General features: G+C 40.0%; 1 protein-coding gene across 5 annotated transcripts in view; it reads right to left on the reverse strand.

Moving 5' to 3' along the window:
* Positions 1–20316, reverse strand: part of KIF13A (kinesin family member 13A) — a 108562-nt gene that overhangs the window by 2268 nt on the left and 85978 nt on the right. For 2 of the 5 annotated variants that reach the window (XM_061449553.1, XM_061449552.1), the window contains 16 exons: positions 20065–20197; positions 19804–19950; positions 18825–18863; positions 17430–17529; positions 17210–17336; positions 16127–16182; positions 14752–14876; positions 13526–13702; positions 12168–12260; positions 11178–11330; positions 10700–10777; positions 10126–10173; positions 9576–9687; positions 8486–8637; positions 7859–7963; positions 1389–2487 (listed from right to left, as the gene is read on the reverse strand). In XM_061449553.1, coding sequence (XP_061305537.1) covers positions 1389–2487; positions 7859–7963; positions 8486–8637; positions 9576–9687; positions 10126–10173; positions 10700–10777; positions 11178–11330; positions 12168–12260; positions 13526–13702; positions 14752–14876; positions 16127–16182; positions 17210–17336; positions 17430–17529; positions 18825–18863; positions 19804–19950; positions 20065–20197 — 2744 coding nt within the window. The remainder of the gene's footprint in view (positions 1–1388; positions 2488–7858; positions 7964–8485; positions 8638–9575; positions 9688–10125; positions 10174–10699; positions 10778–11177; positions 11331–12167; positions 12261–13525; positions 13703–14751; positions 14877–16126; positions 16183–17209; positions 17337–17429; positions 17530–18824; positions 18864–19803; positions 19951–20064; positions 20198–20316) is intronic. The other 3 variants (XM_061449554.1, XM_061449555.1, XM_061449556.1) reach the window with 3 other exon arrangements.

Here is a 20316-nt window from a genome sequence, read left to right on the forward strand (position 1 = left end):
CCACACCCCCAAGTCCTTCTCTGCAGGGCTGCTCTGAATCTCATCTTTGCCCAACCTGTAGCTGTGCCTGGGATTGCTCCAACCCAGGTGTAGGACCTTGCACTTGGCATGGGCATCAGCCCACCTCACAAGCGTGTCGTCCCTCTGGATGGCATTCCTTCCCTCCAGGGTATCAACAGAACCACACAGCTTGGTGTCATCGGCAAACTTGCTGAGGGCGCACTCAATCCCACTGTCCATGTCAGCGACAAAGATGTTGAACAAGACCGGTCCCAACACCGATCCCTGAGGGACACCACTCATTACTGGTCTCCAGCCGGACACTGAGCCATTGACCACAACTCTCTGTGTGTGGCCATCCAGCCAGTTCTTTATCCACCGCATGGTCCATCCATCAAATTGATGTCTCTCCAATTTAGAGACAAGGATGTTGTGTGGGACAGTGTCGAACGCTTTACACAAGTCCAGGCAGATGACATCAACTGCTCTACCCCTGTCCATCAGTTCCATAGCCCCATCACAGAAGGCCACCAAATTGGTCAGGCAGGATTTCCCCTTAGTGAAGCCATGCTGGCATCTGTCACACAGTCAAGTCTATTAATGCTGAGCAATGAAGCCAGATGCATACCATACACTAGGGAGAACAAAACCTGGAAAGGAGGCCTTGAATGTGACCAAAAAGATGATTTCCCCAAATACTGCTTTGCTAACTAACAAAGTTTAAAAAAAAAAAATCAAATGTTTGTTCATTTTACAAAATAAACTATCATCAAAGCCAATTCCTTGGAAGGCCTAAAACTTCACTGCCAGAGAAACTTCTAGTATCAGTGTTAGTATCTATTAAACTACTAAAAACATAACATCTTTTTCAAATATCTGAAGCATTTCTGTGGGAGTTTCTAAACACTTGCAGAGCACTCACTTTTTCTGACCCCACTGACCTGGAGTTAAAGTAAACCTGTGCTCTGTAACTGAAAACTTTCCCCGGGGGGGGGGGGGGGAACATAAATCTCTGAAAGCCACAAAGAACAAACCTGTTTGACAAGCAATGGCCATTGTTAGTACTGCCCGTGGACATGCATGTTGATTTGAAAAACAGATCTGCCAGTTTTAGGCTTTGCATGTTTTTCTGATCTATAAAAATAGCTGGGTACCAATGGGAACTCCCACAACATGCAAAAGCATTATTCTGCATAACATGAGAGCAAGAGGGCTTTAAGATAGTTAAAAATTAAGCCAAGCACCCCTCTAAAAAGAAAGTCTAGAATGGGGTGTATCAGATACCAAGCTTATATGGAAATGGAGGTACTTTCCAGGGCTGAACAGCATATGATGGCAGTACATTAAAAACAGATTGCATTGATAATCCAGAACATATTTAGTCTTACCCAGCTGAACATTTAGTTCAACTCCAACCCAGATTCCAGCTGAAAAATCCACCGTTCCAACATATCTCACTGTGCCCATCTTATTACTTCCAACACAGACTTGTTCACCCACAGCCACCCAGCTAGGCAAGGCATGGGCTTGATCTGCAGAAGCACCTTCTTCACCATCAGAACCATCCATGTGGTCCTTCCCAATAAAATCGTCTACAGAAGCACCAGGGTCAGTCTCATGCTCTGAAGTCTCTTTCACCAGTACAGAACAAAGAGGGCTCTCCACCACAGCTGCGTGCCGGCTGCTGGCTGCTCCTGCCATGGAGCTCAGCTGGCCCATGCTCTGCTCCTCGCCAGTGCCTCGGGGTAGGTCTGAACAGCTCACACCATTAGAAGACACAAGGGAACCCGACTGTAGGGCTGTCAAATGGTCAAAGTCCTTCCCATCTTCGACGCCCATGAACTCCGTAAAGGAGTGATCTTCCAGAACGTCCATCACGTGCTCAACTGTTGCTTCACGCGCTGAAAACTCAATTGTACAAGTATTTTTGCTATCTGAGGAACTTAACGCTGAGAATGAGCCAGCTCTGGGGAACTGCTGAGAGTCTCTGTCAGTGGCATTGAGGGACAGTGGTACTTGTTCCATTAAGGCACTGTTTTCTTTCAGTGGTGACACAGGTAACTTTTCTCTCACTAGCTCCTTTTCTGACTCTCGACATTCCTTGTTCGAGGAAGATCTTAACTCATGTGCAAGAAATGATCCTGAGGGATCATTAGAGTCCAGCTCCTTCATGTGACTGGCTAGCTGGTCTGTACTATCACTACAGGGAACAAGCATGTCAGACAGAGTAGCATTAGAGGCACTGTGGGAAAAGTAGCCACTAGTAATACTGCTAGTGGTGGGGCTGCGGGATACCTCTTTCTCAAGAACTCGTGAACTCATGAAGTCTGATTTAGAAGAAAACCATTCCCTGTTCTCCAGGCTAGCATTGTAAACACTGAAGTCAGCAAATTCCTCCGGGACATAAGGCCGGAAATTTTGAAAACTTTGTGGACTTATCAGCTTCTTATTTATGGCCTCCAACTCACTGTCCTCCTCCTCAGAGTCCTGCAAGAGAAGAGAGAGTTTCACGGGATTAGGAACGTAGGACAGTAAAGTTTCCAAAATAAACTAACCTTCCTTGATTTCTTTTCCTTTCTGAACAGGCAGCATTATATTCCTTTAATATTCTTTAGTTGAAGAATGGAAGGCAGCTCTTGAAGAGCTGCTGGGAACACACCCTGTCTACACTATAGTTTGTTAGAAAATAAAGATAAATTCTAAACAGTTCAGAAAATACAGAGCAGTAAGTTTTGGCATAAGGAAAGCTCACAGCATGAAAAAGTGCATGTTATGTATTTTCATCATGCAAAGTTTTTTAAAGCCACACATTATAAATTCCCCTCCCTCAAGATTCAGACTAATTCAGCCTACTGGAGATATTCTATGGAGCTAACTGACCACCTAACAAGCATGAATATGAAGGGAAGAGCCCTTACAGGGTCTCCCCTGCAATCCTGATTATTAAAAACTATCCTGCACAACGGGATTTTCTATTATCTGAGACAGAGAGACTAAATAATTTTGCTTACCCCCCAGCTATTATAGCTGAACAATGGTGTAACAGCCATTCATATAGACATTCACCATGGCTGAAAATGAAGGCAAAAGGATCAAATACTACAGAAAACCTTCAAGGAAGCATTTGTGTGCTTATGCGTACATGTTTGGAGGGAAATAAGTGACACTAATCAACCTGGCAGGGTTCAGAGGTACCTCCCTGAATTTCCCTTTGATAACAAGCAGCAATGCACTGTGACCAGCCCACAGGAGTGGTTTTCACAGGGTCCATCTGAAGGCAAGGACTTCAGCCTGTCAAGATGCAGCTGTGAAAAAACCCAGCAACATGGTTGGGCTGCACCCCCCCATATAAAACACTGCAGCTAGGACTCCACATGGATGGGTTTTTAAGTACTTCATCTCTCATATAAGTATTATGTATTTACTTATACATATATATGCATACATAAACATGTGTATACGCGCACACACACATATATATATTAAAACTGGTCAGTTTATGGCAAATTCCTACTAGAAAGAATAGTATTTTCAAAAAAAAAAAGAAGAAATTTGCTAAAGTATTTAAAGTTCAGATGGGAACTTGTGTGCTTTGTGTCCCTTGTCTCATGTCCTGCCACTGGGCACTACTGAGAAGAGTCCGCCTTGTCTTCATTTCCTCCTATCATGTGTTTTTATGCACTGATAAGACGGCCCTGAGCCTGGTGTCCTAAAGGCTGAGCAGTCCCATCTCCCCCCCAGCCTATCCTCACATCAGATGTTCCGAGCCATTAATTATCTTTGTGGTCCTTTGCTGGACTCACTTCAGTAATTCCCTATTTTTAAAGCCACATGTTATAAATTCCCCCCCCCCCATGACTTAGACTAATTCAGCATACTGAATGTATCCTATGGAGCTAAATGACCACCTAACAAGATAAGCATGAAGGGAAGAGCCCTTACAGGGTCTCCCTTCATATATTTTTCTATACATACAGTATATTTCTATACTATACAGTATATTTCTTGTACTGGGGAGCCCAGAACCAGACACAATAATCCAAATACAGCCTCACTAATGGTAGTAAAGAGCAAGTATCACCTGTTGGTGACATCCAGTATACTGTTGGCCGCCTTTGCTGTAAGGGTGCATTGCTGGCTCACGGCCAGCTTGTTGTCCAGAAGGACCCCAAGGTACATCTGGGCAAAGCTGCTCTCCAGCCTATAAGCTCCCAACAGGTACTGGTGCCTGGCATTATTCCCCTCCCTGCTTCCCTCCAGATACAAGACTTTGCACTTCCCCTTGAACTTCATAAGATTCCTCTCTGCCCAGTTCTCCAACTTGCTGATGTCCCTCTGAATAGCAGCACAACCCTCTGGTGTATCAGCCACTTCTCCCAGTTTTGTGTCATCCGCAACGTGCGCAGGGTGCACTCTGTCCAGCTATCCAGGTCACTAATGAAAGTGTTGAGCAGTACTGGCCTCAGTACTGAGCCCTGGAGTACAATGCTTGTTATCTCCAAGAGGACATTGCCCCCCTGATCACAATCCTCTGGGCCCAGTCATTCAGCCAGTTTTTAATTCACTTCACTGTCCACCCATCTAACTTGTACTTGTCAGCCCATCATGATGACGTTACAGGAGACAGTGTCAAAAACTACCGCAGTCAAGATAAAGTTGCTCTGCTCTCTCCTCACCCACCAAGCTAGTCACCTTACTGTAGAAGGCAACTGAGGTTGGTCAAGCATGCTTTCCCCTTTGTAAATCCATGCTGACTACTCCCAGTCACCTTGTCCCTCATGGGTTTGGAAATGCCTTTTAGGAGGATTTTCTCCATCACCTTGCCAGGGACAAGCAATATTTCCTTTCAAAGCTCCTCCTGAGCTTCCCGATTGAAATTCCAGAAACAGCAAATTCGGGTTCCTAGAATTCCTAACACATGGGGAAAAAAAGGAAGCTGCCTTGTACTACTTAGGCTATTGGTAGAAATAATGATAAAATCCTTGAAAAGATGGTAAAGAAACTGCAGCTATTTCCTGGGACATAACAGAAAGGGTATAATCAAAAACAGACTTCAGAACTGACAACGATAAGAATGTGCCAGCAAGAACAAGGAGACAAGACTTCACATCAAGATTTAGCAATAACAGAAGCAAAGCAAGCAAGAACACAGAGCAGCTTCCTTACACCTACTTTGTAACAAAGATACTGCATAGTTAAAAACTAAAGTATCTGGGTTTTCAAATCCCCAAATTATACCTCCCAAGTGACCTCAAAGATGCTAGCTCCCATTCTACCAATTTAAAAATCAGTGAGACTTATTTAGTGGCTGCACCACTTGTGCTTTAACTTTCATCTCCTGCTAGGAAGATTTGACATTAGCCAAAGCCCCCTCAGATGTGTTAATTACAGGCAGTATTCAAACATGCTTAATATGAAAACATTTAATCTGACCTTAACATAGCACAGCATTCTTTAGGTTAGAAAAGACCTCTAAAATCATACAGTCCAACTGTTAACCTAACACTGCCAAGCCCACCACTAAACATAGAATCATAGAATGGTTTGGGTTAGAAAGGACCTTAAGATCACCTAGTTCCAACCCCCCTCCCACTAGACATATTCCACTGTACTCATATATTATATGGAACATGTCCTCATGTCACGGTGCTGTTTTTAAACAGCTGCAATATAACATGCATGTGGAAGTACTGTCTGAAATTTTAGGCTGAACGCTCTATTTCAGGCCAACTGAATAAAAATGTTTTGCTAACTGCCTTTTATTTTTTTTCCTTCCTTTGACAGATGTGTTTTGAATATTCATGAAAAGAACAGATCTCAGAGAATCACAAGAAAAAGTCCAAATATCATTCTTATGCCTACTTAGATGCAGAACACTAACATTAATAGTTAATATTAGCTTCCTGTATCATTTAGTTACTTTACTTCTACTGCAGTTTTTACATGCTTCAAAGATGCAAGTATTACACCTGAAGTGACACCAACCAGCAAGTGATTAACTAGGAGCATGAGGCTGTGTACCCTGGCATGAGAATTTACAGTATTGATTAATAATGTGAAAACTACACTTTGGATCAGACAGTGAGGAGCTGATGGCTGAAGTTTCATGTGGAGCTGTGACGCTGCCCTGGTGTAATCTCTGAATTCGTTCTGAGAGCACTATTCATCCAAATGTGTGAAATGTATCCTCCTGCCTAGTTAGAATATAGATTTGCACCAGTTCACAAAAACACAGGGTAGCCTTGGAAGCCTACATTTTACAAAGGCTTCCTTAAAGTGATAAAAGACCCCAGAAGCCACCATCTGGTGGACCTAATACCAAAAGCTGGCAGGCCTATGCAAAGCAGCCAGACTTCTTTCCAAGAGCAGCTGTTAGTTCTTGCCTGCCTCCCTGGTACCCACAGGTACAGGGGACCTATGACCAGACAGGGGAGTAGATCCAAATGACATATAACTCCATGGTAGCATAGCCATCAGATGGATAGATCAGCTCCCTTGATCTGACCTCCTATGCAACAGAACAAAAAGTTCAGTCGATACAAGGGAGAAGTCAATGCAAGGGTAGAGGCAAGCAGCTGAGAACTGAAAGAACAGCTCTTTCCAGGGCCCTGCTGGCTGCAGTAGGCTTACGCTGAATTAGTTTCATTCTAATTGGAAAAGCCTGGTACAGGACATTGCCCTTTTCCAGTTCTGAAAGCATCTGCTTATCTCTGGAAAGCAGTACAGACAAATGCCTGGGTTAATTCCAGGCGTGCATGGGGTGGGACCCTGTTTTCACTCAAGGGATTAAAACCACCCCAAAGTTGCCAAGGAAATTTTCCTAACAATTTAGTTTCCAAGGGATGTTTTTCAACCCACCAGAAGATTTTGTCTTCCAAATACCTTCAATGCTATTTGTAGCAGTGATTCAGTGTGAGTCAGTATGTCAACTACCTTATGGGAAACTAACATGATTGAGAAGAAAACAGCTGTTACCCAGAACCAGCAGCCAAGCTTCAAATATATAAAGGATACTTTTGTGCAACAGCCTACAAAACAGCATTAGAAATGCAAACAGATTTTTTTAATGGCTTGCCTATATGGGAGGAATAAAAATAACTGTAAAATATGAAGAATCCATCTCTAGCACTTTATGGTAAAAGAGGCCTAGAATACTTATGGGAAATAATTAGAAGTTTCTGGAGTTCAGATCTAAAGCGCTGATTAAAGCAAGTATTTACAGCCATGTTCCAGAGCCCCAAAACAAAGTCCGTGATACAGCAGAAATGATGGAAACCTTTTGTTGAAGCAGCAATGAGAAAAGGATTTGGCAGGTGAAGATTAAAATAAAACCCCTCCACCTCAATTCACTGCCTGAATTATGATGAAGACAGGCTGCGGGTTAATTTAGAGCGGCAATCTTATGAGAAGCTTTTTATAGTGTACCCACACCTAAATGCATGGTTACTTACACCAAATGGGATCATTCCATTTACTCTGGGGTATAGTCACAAAATCTGGGTAACATACAAAGTATATTAGAGTGGTAACATGGTTCACTAAACCACCCTTTACTTGATTGTTTGTGCCCTGTAAGAACTAAAGCAGCCCCTCTCCCACCCATCCCACAAGACAAATCATCTACCAGTTTTAAATGAAAACAACTGTTAGAAAACAACCAACCAAACACAAAATGCAAACACCCAGTCAAGTTAGTTTCAATGACAGATTGCATTTGCAAGCCAGGCAAGCAACCGTTCATTATAACCCTTAGTTTCAATCGATCACAAGCGATTACATCCACATTACGCAATTTTTCTGCTGCAGTAGCATTAAGCCCACCACCAGCTCTCATAACAGAAACTGGTTCAAAACTTACAATCTTTTCCTCATGTATGCTATTGCTTTCTACGGGCATGCTGCTGGCATTGCTTCCTGAAGGCACAACACAGCCAGCGCAATGCACCTGAGGTGAAGGCATGCTCTGCAAAGGTTAAGACACACAACACATCACACAAACCACAACACTAAATGCATGCAAGTTAGAGAGGCATTAAGACATGATGAAAGTGAAACACCCATGCTGGCCATACATACAGCAAAATTCAAGTTAATAGGTAGAGAAACTCATGCACCCCTCCCAACAGTGTTTTAGGTCGAGGAATAAAGGTCAGAATTATAACCACCCTAGAACACTTTCACAGGATTATGTTTTATCTATGAAGAAACACACCAACAACATCTTGCTGGAAAAATGCAGGTTACTATTAATTTAAAATACAAGTACCCTGTAAAGGAGAATACTTACCGAGACCTGAAAAACCACCCCAGTGTTTTAGGTAAAAGAAAACAAACACCAAAACCCCACACATACAAAGAACAGTGTAATTAATTTTACCAGAGAATGACAAAATTCTATTATAACAGATGCATGCTGCAAATGATTTGCCAAGCACACAAAACCACTCAATCTCCTTTAAAAAAGCAGGTGGTTTTCAAAGATTACCTCTTGACTAAGCAGAGGTCGGCTTTCAAGGGGGGTCTTCCTTTTATGTTCCTCTTTCACTGGCATTAAGGGCTTGAAAAATTTTGGTGGCTGAGGAGAAAATGCTTTAAAAGGGCTGGCCATTAAAGCATGGGAATTCTCCGCTACAACACCTAGGTAAAAAAGCAATAATATTGTATTTCAGTTCTTCATATCTTAAATGCAGGAGCATAGTTCAAAACAACTGAAGGTTAAGCCATGCTTTTGCAAGTTGCTGCTACAGAAAAATGTCAGTATTTTAGTATCCAATCACTGGCCCAAGCATGAGAGAACCCAGAGCTCAAGTGAGGGGAGATTACGACCTGCTGAGAAATCTGGAAACAGAAGGAGAGCAAAGAGCAGCAGTGTCTGCACCCTCCTTTCTGAGGCTCCACTACTTCTCATTTTCATCTTGGTCATAAAAACAGTAGGAAATGTCTTTGAAACTGGAACTGACAGCTCTTTGCTTCCTGACCCCGGCCCACTGCAGTTCTGCCCTGGAACCAAGACAGCAATTCTGCATGACCAGGATGATCAAAAGGAAATTACAGGCAAGGAAGCAATGAATAAACTCACAGCCCCACTTTATTGCAGCAGTATCTCTATCTGTATTGCCTGATCAATTGACCTGAAGAAGACAAGGCACCTGTGACACACTGACACAGCAGAGCAAATATCCAAATCACATGAAGAACCTGCAAAAGGATCCTCCACACTTTGACAAGAGCATCTTAATTTTCAAATTCACAAAACAACAGCAGCTCCTTTTTCTTCCCCCTTCACACACAGAGCCCCTCCCCCCCTAATCTCCTTCTACTGTTTTCATTCACATTTAGCTCATTCTTCTGATCTCCTCTTGTATTTTTGGATACCCCCAACTTCCCATCCTTTCCTGGATGTCTTTATAGAGTTCTCCCTTTCACCCTACTTCCTGATTATGTTTAGATACTAAAGTAAGAAGCTGGATAATGCATTTAGTAGGAAAAGATCACTGGGAATTTAATTTTCAGTTTAATGCAGCAGTTAAAACCCCCACAAACACTGTCATTATATATATGCTTTGAAGTCTCACCGCTGCCATCTTTACTCTTGCGAGGCGACTCCCTGGGTAAAGTACCATAGCATGATACATCTTGATAACTGGAACAACAGTCAGATATATCTAGGTGACTTTCAGACCAACCCTGAGAAACAAAAAAACATAAATATGCATGCTGGTAGAGGCAAACATGGAAAAATTACCAGGTAAACTCAAAGGCAGGTTAAAACCAAAAAACTAACACTCGCCCCCATCACCCCCCAAGAAATGTCAAGTTATTGACTTAACACAATTTCCCTGTCTCACACAAATGCACTGTTTGGAAGCTAATTAGATTTTCAGTGAAAAGTAAGTTTTACTAAACCTTCCCCTTTACATATGAGTTTATACAATTCTAAGATGAAGAGCAAAGAAGGACAAGGAGGATTAACTCAAAACAACACGTAACTAGTGCAGCATTTTGAAGACATGTAAACACACCATTAAAAACACTGTTTTCCTATTTTTTCAATTTTCAAATACATTTCAAAGAGGACAAAAAATAATCTGAGAATGCACGCCTTTTGTTGTCACATGCACATACCTTTTCATCTTCATCACAGGCAGAAAGATCTAGTCGGCTACAGGATACCTACAGAACACCAACAGGCAGAATGACAAAATGCGTACCTTTTCTTTATAAAATATAATGCCTTGCAGAAACAACTTCTCTGTTATCTCTTTTCAGATAAGATTATTTGTAAGCACAGCTATGTTTGTGCTGTATGAGTGGGTGATAGGAGAACACAGGAAATGCACACAAAATGGAAACTATCCCTTACCCTATGATAAAAGTTAAAGGGACTTGGAAGTAAAAGTGAGGGCCATCAGGGCAGCTGTCATCCTAAACTACTTCCAAACCAAATATCCTCCTAAAAGAAGAGTTCCAACCAACCCTCCCACTTCCCTGTCAACTTTGTTATCTCCTAGGATGCATCACTGTGGGGAGGGGCTTCGAGCAACTCCAAATTTCCATTCATGACAACTTTCCTACAGGTTGGTTAGTCCCAAGTCAGAATAACCGTTACCTTATCACACTGTGCAAGCATCACATCAGCACACAAACAGCACCCCCTGCCCCATTAGTACTAATTTACCAGAGGATAAAGGGTTCTTACATTGTGGACATTTGGAGTGCTGATGCTTCTACGGATGTTTCTCGCTTTGGTGGAGAGTGCCTCTTTGACTGTGACTGCCTGTGTAAAGAAGAGAACATACTAAAATGAATGCCACAGCTCCCTCATAAGAAATGATCAAGTAGGATAGAAAGTTTTTCCAGTGTGGCTGTCAACAGCAAACAGGGCTTGCATCTACAAATCTTAATTTGCACACACAACCACCACAATCTACCAGAAATTCACTGTTTGGCCTTTGCCTGTTCAGGTTCTGAGAACTACATCCCTGCCAAGTATTAGACCCACCACTACTGGAATTTGACATTTCACAGAAGTAACAGTCTTACATTTATCCACCCAATATTCACTAAAAAACCCAAACTAAAACCCAAGAAACACTTCATATTTCTAACAGACCAACCATCTCTACTTGAATTCTCATAATCCTGTTCAAAAGGTGCATGAAGTGCCTTTTCCTTGCCTGTCTTAGTCGTTCGAGGCTCAGAATGTTCTCCACTTGCAGCACACCACGTGTGTATTTTTCGATGTACGTTTCCCCATCAGATGTGCCCTCATTCTCACTCCTTGCTGCCATCAGCGCCAAAGTCTCACGATCCTCAATTTCTTCTGTAGCCTAAATTACAAGTTACAGTACTGAGTTTTTTTAATAATTAAAGCCTATTGTTTTTAAGGTATTGATTCACATCTTTAGACCACCTCAATCTGGAAATTAATTTAAATCTATAATTGTTAACTTAATCAGTAATCCTAGTTATGATCAATGATCCAAGTCTTTTCAATACACATATAAATGATGCTGAAGTAAGAAGAGGTCATGTTTAGGAGAAGTTCTGCATATTTGCTGTAGTCAATGTACTTCTAGGAATAATTCATATATAACCTGAAATCACCTATGTTAAGGATTAACTAATGGAAACTTCCTACGCAAGTAAGCACAACTTCTTCCCAAATCGCAGATATGCTGTGTGGTTTCCCTAGAGTTCTACTGCACAGAAGTAACCATCACATGGTGACAAGACTATTTGTGTTTCCATTTGTTCAGGTTGTTTGCCTTTAAAATAAATTGTATAGTACATTTAAAATTTCTGAGATTTTCTTATATAAAGCAGTTTATATTCCTGCAAACTCATTTTCCCAGCTATTCTGTTTCCACTGACCTGGACATTCCTCTGAATACCCTCTATATTTTCCCTGTAGACACTAATGTGATTTCAAAACCAGCTTTACTACAAGAACACAGTTAAACACAGTAGAAAAGAAAATAAAACTGTGGAGTTTTCAACTGTTTAAAGATAAACATGATCTCAACACTGCACTCCAGTATATACACTTTGGCAAGCTGCCTCATATTAGCAAAGCAGGACATTTACTTTCCAATCAGTATCACCCACTGCAGTAGGTCATTCTGTTCCTTTCAGTGAATTTGCCAGAGAAATATGGTATAATTTACCTTTGGTATATTGGATACTATTTCATATGTCACTCCACAGGCATAATATATGTTTTTCAAGGATATCCTCCTTTTCAGGCTCTGGGTAAAACTCTAAAAACAAAGTAATTTTCAATTATTATTGATAATGATTATTTATGACATCCTAAGAAATAAAAGGTCACAATGCAAAGACTTATTTTGCTACAAAAAGACTGTAATTTATTAAGTTCCTTTTTAGCATTAATGATCCTTTAAGTACTCTTTACAGCCCTGTGCCCAGTACACAATGATGGTAAGTTCAATCAGTAACAGTTTCCTCCTATTTTGCATTGATGCTCTATCCTGGTGTAGTAACTTTTAACACCAAAACTGGAGTTGTAAGAAGTCTCTACTGTACAGATCACAGAATCAGAGAATCAGCTAGGTTGGAAATGACCTTTAAGATCATCAAGTCCAACTGTTCCGCCATCATTTCTCATTTTGTCAGCCACCTGTTAAACAGGTAGAAAATTTCTTTTGCAATAGCCACACGTAACTGAAATAGTAACCAGAGTTTTCATTGTTGTAATCATAAGCTTCGCTATCAGGTTAGTTAGCCTTACACTACCAACTGTAAACTTTAAACTTCCATCTAATAACATGTTTTAGAGAAATGAAATTGGCCAAGGATAATATACCAAATGTAAAAAGCTGCTTAGCAACCGCTTAGTAGTACTACAGCTGATTTGTGCTCTACCCCCACACTGCACTGTAAAATCTGGAGCAATTCCGAAATACAGTCTTGGTCTCAATCATCTAGGAAACAGAAAGGAACACAATTTCAGTGAGCACCTCACTGTCTAAGCCCACAAAGCAGCAGCAAAGCAAGGGGAACAGCAACCACTCTTATGGCCAAAGAAAATACCCTATCCAAAAGCACCATGTTAAAGAGGGTAGAGAGTCTATACATTTGGGTAGTGGTGGGAAACAAGCCTAGTTTGTAATTAACAGAGGAAGTAGCACAGAAAGAAAAAAGATCTGTTGTGTTTACATGGCACATCTAAGGGCCCCAGAGATGCTTTCAGGAATAGAGTGGCTACAGTGACCCTATATTAGATAAGCTATTGCAAACTTCTCTGAATCAAAGAACATTTCAACCTGTAGAGACAAAAAGGTAAACTTAATCTTTGTTACAAAAGGAGCACCTGTTACACTCTGAAGCACATCAGCTTGATAAGAGGACAGTTCAAAGGAGTGCACAGCTTCACTGCAGCCTATGAAAATCTATCTTTTGTAAGAATAGGTGGGACCAAACTTACACAATATTAAGCAAGTAGCTAAGAAAATTAAGGATATGAAACAAAAATAATAATTAAAACTATGTATAAACTTACTACCTGCTTGTTATAAATATTGGCTGCAATCCTTTTGCGTAACACCAGCTCCATTGCAGCAGGATGGCTGAGCTGCACAGTAGTCTTCACTATTAAGTAAATTCTCTCATTCTGAGGCGTCACCCTATTCAGATGCACTGAATCATGGACAGAAGAGTCCCAGGCAGCAGTGGCTGAAACCTACGCAGAAAAACAAAGTGAAAGAAAAGAAAGGGAAATCAAAGATTTGACTACTGTTAACAACAGATTTAATTTGCAATGATTTAATATGAAGCAGAACAATTATTTCATGAGAGATAGAAGCATCATTGATAAAGATAAGCATCATTGAACAAAGTGGAGTCAAACCTCCTTTTCATAGTAAGGAATTTATCAGAAACAGCATAATAAAGGTACTAAGATATTGTGGAAAACCACCATGAACCCGATCTCTGCACTGTGCAAACCCTGCCACAAAAGGAAGTCTTCACACAGCTGGAGACAGAGAGGAAAGCAGAAGCAAGACTGGAAGAAGAAACACAAATCTTACTGCAACTGTACTAAAATTTAATAAAATTCAGCATTACATCTTCCTTCTGTGCTGGATTAGGTTATAGAAGCCCACACAGAACAAACATGCTCCCATCCTGCAGAACACCATTTTCCCCCCCCTCTCCCTCCTCCCCAGGTTCAGCATCCCATTTATTCTGGAAAGGGTCTCTTAAGCAATGGCCTAAGTTGGCATCCGATGTGAAAGAAATGAGTAAAGAAACTCCAAAATGGGTTTAAGCTCGATTCATTTCCACCAGTTCCCAAACTTTACATTTAAAAAAAAGTAATTGTGTATTACAAAGGAAAAGGCTTTATTTTAATACTAAGCTTTGCCTAGTGTGCACAATAAATGAAGTGGCTTTCTCTGAAGAATCAAGAGCCTTCAAGAGGAATGATGAAGGGGTGAGGAAAGAAGAAAAAGGGATTTTGAGTTAGGCAGCTGAATTATTCTTTTGCCAAGGGCAACTAAGACTTGTTACCTCCAAATTAAGGCAGAAGAGCTAACAAGTCATACACTCTTCAATTCTAAATAAATAGGCTAGAAAATGAAGGCAGCACTAGATACAGACGGTGTATATTAGGTACATCTAAGACAAGAAGACAATAATAATGACTAAATACATACAAGTAGAAAATAAAACATAGAAGTTGTTAACATAAGCTTCAGTTGTCAAGAAGGAGGCTTGCTAACAATTTACCTCATCATCACTGTGTTTTATGATCGGCAGATAAAAGAATGGACTCCCATGCTCCTTTGGTAGTATTGAGTTAACTCCTGATGCATGGGGACCTATAAGTTGTTCATTGGCACTGAGGTCATCAGCTAATGAAACAAATGTGCAAAGAATGACATAGTTTTATACCAAAGGATATTAATATATAAGAGGCAAAGCTGTAATAAAGTGCTACCCATATTTCATAATACATCTAATCCTGATTAATCTTCTTATTATGCAGTACTTTGAATACTATTTCAGCATACAAAAGAAGGGAAGTAAAACCAGGCTAAGACCCAGCAGGACACATTCTCAAGTAACCTAAACTGAATTCAAAACTATTTCTAGGTATTCATAATGTTAATGTGCCCAGCCAGAAAACTTCGATTTATCCACCTGTCAGCCTAACCAGCTCATCTCTTAGTTAAATCACTTCTGATGTCTCAGGAAAACTTTAAAACGAGAATAGCAGTTCTGGCTACATGAGTCTAAAAGCTAAACAAAACCAACCAACCAAACAAGTTGTGGAATGATCCATCAATCTAATTAAATATCCTATTTGATCTTCTGTCTGTTAATCTCTGTTGATAATGAAAAAAAAAACCAAATAAAAATATTCCTTGTAAGCACAGATGAAGGAAAGAGTGTACATAATTTTCCAAAAGCAGCTTCTAAAGCAGGTATTCATGTGTTGCCTACATAAACACATCTGGTAGCCCTCACTGCAATGCTGGATGTGACAAGGCTTGTGGATCCTCCTTTGATTTATGCCTCAGGTTTATATTTACAGCCTTGCTTCCTAAATAGTCCTTAGATGTCATGCAAACTCGTCTCTTGCTGCTTACAGTGTGTATCTGTATCTTAAGAACACATATCAATAGTTTTCTCACATGTAAAACTAAATACCTTCAAAGGGAGAGCATTTAGATTCTCTAATAAAATGCTAACACACTCTTTATTAAAACAGTTGTTTAAGACTCTACAGACACCTCAGTAGAAGGAGGTCTGAAAGCATTGGGAGATTCTCCATCAGTGCTTTAATGACACTTGGATTTGCGCATCAAAATGTTCACAGGATTTTCTTATCTGCTGCTTGATTTAAACTAAACTTGCTCTCTTACACAATTTTCTGCTGTATAGGCTATACTTTACTCACATGTTCCTCATTTTTTAACTTTAGCTTAAAATAGTTGTACATGATTAATCCAATATACAGAATCAGAATTAAAAAGCATTTTACAAGCCATATTAGACAGTGCCATTGCCAGGACTTGTTTGGTTTCATACATTTCAGATTCATTCTTCCATTTATTAATTCCCTACCCCCCCACTTTCTTAATCTGCTGTTACAACATACCGTTCAAATCAAGGAAGAGGACAGGTATATGTGTTTCCATTCCTGCAGGTGGAATCCTGAAACAAAACAAACTGCTGGGAAGAAGGAAGGCAAATTCATGCCTAAGCTAATTTGGGCAAACAGATCTCCATGCAAGACTCATTAACTGTAATCAATGACTACAGCTGTCAACATTTTGATGACTAATCTGAATGCCTATGTTGCAGACAATATTTTGTTTATCTACACTTGAAGCTGAACATAGTGCTTTGCCAAAACTTGATTCAAACTGCACAGCACATTTCAGTTGCTGTATGACAGTTTTAAACATCCTGTTCTGCTTCTTATAAAGCTAACTGGTTGTAGTCATCTCATTCATAAATGTTAACAGACTTTCAAACAACTTTAAATCAATAAATACACTTTTAGATATATCACCACAGTTCAAGTGGATAACAGGAAAAAATGGCAAGGAAAGAGTATCACTACATCATTCATTCAATGAAGAAGAGATATTAGACATTATCAGAATCATCAATATACACTTGGTTAGAGCTGTATTTCTTGTCCACAATTTCCCAAATCTAATGTATTGCATTCCTCATTTTTGCAGGTCATTTCCAATGATCTTAGTTAAAACACAAATTTAAACGAAATTAAGAGAAATATTAGAAATTCAAATATTAGAAATTCAAATGAAACAGAAGAGAACGCATCCTTTGAAATCAGAATTTCTTCCCCTCCCCCTCCTTATCAATGAAATTATCACGGGTTCTATCATCCATTTTTGAACCCCTCCTTTTCTGAAAGGAGTCAAACTACAGGATAACGTCCTCAGGTTTTTTGTAAAATTTTAAAGTGCTATTATAACAGTATTTTACCTCAAACTATCTCAAAGCTACTTTATGTACTCTGTTAACTAAGCAAACCTTTTTTACATTTGAACCAGCACCTGACCTTCTTCCAGCCTTCTGCCAGCTGAGCAGAATTTGTAGTATTAGAGAAAAACATGGGGAGCTCTAAAACATGCTGAGATTTTTACCTTCTCACATGTATTGCTCATGTGCAGAAAACTAACCACTCCCATGGTTTCTCTGAACATACCAGTTTGCAGGGGCACCGGGGATTCCACTGCCTGGTGCTGGAACAAACACCGCATTCCTCTCTTCTGTCAGCCCTACCCACTGTTCGACCAGCCGGGCTTCCCGTTCTAGATCATCCTCAGATTTTTCTATAGAGAAAGAGATTACTGTTAAATATGAGATACGTGTTTCGTGGTATAGGGAATAAAGGACTTATGACAGGAACTTTTAAAGCTTCAAACCTTGTTTATTGCTGATCTTTTGAATCTGCTCATCTAAGTATTCTCTCCGTTTTATCAGTGCATCAGACCACCTTTCTCGAACACAGTTTAAATCTTCTTCCTAAAATGGAAGGAAAAAAGAAAGTTACTAGGCTACACTGTTAAGATTAAAGGGCAGTGAATTTCATCAGAATTTATATTTGAAAGCTTGCATGATGCAGAAAACCGTCTTCACCCCGAATGACATGCACACTGATTAAGTACCTCATCACCCATGAATGGAAGCGTATTTGCTTTCAAATCTCAATTCCAACAGAAGGAAAGGAAAATGTGACTGCCTCAGTTGCTGAACAGAATTATACACCACAGGCTAATTACTCACAGAAATGGCAATCAACCTTTTTCATAGTATATGGAATAGGAAAAAACAAGTATCATCAGCTGATCATAGGTTCTCCTGAAGATTAGACAGGTCAGTACGCCCTCAAACCTGCACAAAATTCCATAGCTAGCAGCTGCCATCAGTGCAATTAAAAGATTTCTCATGCAGACAAAACCCATCATGCAATCATGCTTTGTGGTATCACAGAAAATCTGGTTCATTCTTCTCTGTGATATGTCAGGAAGCGCATAAACAGCCCGCAAGAAGTTAGTACCTTGATGTTTTTTGAGATTGATGTAAAACCTAAAACATTATCTGAAGGGATGTCAGCATTCTCACCTAACTGGTTTTATTTGCATAACGCTGCACTAGAAATAAGTCTGAAATGTGGGGTTTTTTTTAGGCATTTCCTCTTCTGCCCTTTGTCACCTCTTAGGTGAGTATTCTGTTATATTGCATAAACTGTGACTGTCTAGTATTTACTTGTCACACAGAAAAACCACAGGCTCAATGTCTGGTTTTGTTTAGATAAAAAAAGAATTGCTTCACTGAAGTGTCTGTATCCTCCTTGCTGGCATCTTCCCCTTTCTCTCCCACAAGCATTTCAGAAAACTGCACAACTTAAAAGGTTACGACGTTTTCTTTAGAAAACAAACAAAAAGCCTTTGCTGTATAATTTGGTTGGGAAAGATGCCTGCAGCTGCAGGTGGCTGTTGTTTTCCCTATGATAGCCACTGGAAACTGTTTTCATTCTAAATTACAGTTTCTAAGCTTTTATTCACATAGGAATTCATGTAGCCAGTTAGGAGAGCTGACTTCTAAGTACTAGAGAAGAGAGCACGCTGCAAGAGTATAAAGTCACAAGGTAAAATGAAGTAACAGTGTTTATAGCCCAGGTAGCCTCTTAAATGCACAGCACATATGTATTTCAAAGCCGCTTTTGCTTGCTCCGTATGCTTGTTCATTTGAAAGTTGCTGGCTATTAGCATTAGCTGTGCCCCATGCCACAGGATTGACAGCAACAGCAGCAATACCTGGTAACTATCCATATCACCACCATCATCCTCCTCCTTCTGGTAGGAGAAAATAAACGTTGTAAAACACAAAACAACATTCATTTCTCTCAACAGAAACTCACACAAATAACCCAAAACACGAATACAAACACTTCTGCCACAAACTTGGAAAATGTTAAGATTACAACACTCACAGTTTTACTAACAGGTAGAAACAGATACTTTTTTTCATTACAGGATATAGCAGCTCAGCCATGATTTGAGTGTTAGGGAATATATTTAATTAGAAAAAAAAAAGTAATCTCTCCCCACCAGAATACAGTGCCAGAAACAGGACTGAGCAAACATACCACCCATCTTCAAGTTTTACAGTTTCATCTGTCTTTAAGGTTATAATTACTTGTGGTTCTGAATGTAACATTTATGACAGAAGGCATCTTGCTTCCTATGGTAGCCTATTCCACTTGTTCTTTGTCATCACTATTAACATCATGCTTTAATTCCAATATGAATTTGTCCAGTATCAGCTTGAAGTCATTTATACTCCCTTAAGGACTTTTTCTGCTATATGAAATGGCCCTTTCACATTGAATGATGACTCTTTTTGATTCTGATCAAATAACAACCCAGTCTTCTTGAAAATGTAAATAATATTTGACTATAGGACCTTTTTTCTACTAATTTACATTTTTTCCCCTGCTTTTCTCCTCCTCATTTTTCACCATCCTTGTAAGGGAGGGAAACTAATGGCATTAGGAATCTAAAATTAATCACTTCTACTCGTAAAGGTAAAAAATACATATTCCTCCTGCTTATATATATTCAGATAGCACACTCAGTACTTCACCAGTTATACACCCAGCTATAAGCTGGAAAAAGAAGGAGATTTAATGCCTTATGCTCACATTTTAAGTATGAACCTCAAACATGTATAAAACTGCAAAATATCATGTACCAGTGTGCTGAAGTCCCTTTTGGAATTGAAAAAATGTCTTACCTGGTAGCTGTCCAAGCCCCTTTGCAGTTTGGTTGACCTGGCAGTCACACCACCTATAGAGACTGAAAGAATTGCTTCTACCATGAGAGGCAGTGTTCCCGAATGTTGTACAGGTTTCACGGTCACCTGAACTCTGCGAGAATGACCCTGAACAGGTAATTGAGAGACAGAAAGAAAGAGATAGAGAAGCAGAGATACACTAAGAATAAAATGAAGAATCAATTTTAAGCATGAATAAGAAGACAGGGGAAATACACGTACCTGCCTAAGCTGGAAAATCCCGCCTGTGTTAACATCTTTTGCCTGATGGAGCTCAACTGCAGTATATTCTCCCATCTCATTCAATTCTTGTATGGAAATCCACATTTCTATTCTTCGAGTTACTTCATTCCACCTAAAACAATAACCCCACAAAAACTAATGGTTGCCTCACCAAATTATACTGTGGGCACCACAAGTATTAGAAAGCCTTTAGAAAGCTGATGGAAGCATTCATGGGTAACTTTTTTTGTA

Source organism: Pezoporus flaviventris, unplaced genomic scaffold, assembly GCF_033815535.1.
Source record: "Pezoporus flaviventris isolate CSIRO_AGI_PZ_B2104156 unplaced genomic scaffold, CSIRO_AGI_Pfla_v1 ptg000007l, whole genome shotgun sequence".
In the NCBI taxonomy this organism is placed as follows: domain Eukaryota; kingdom Metazoa; phylum Chordata; class Aves; order Psittaciformes; family Psittacidae; genus Pezoporus; species Pezoporus flaviventris.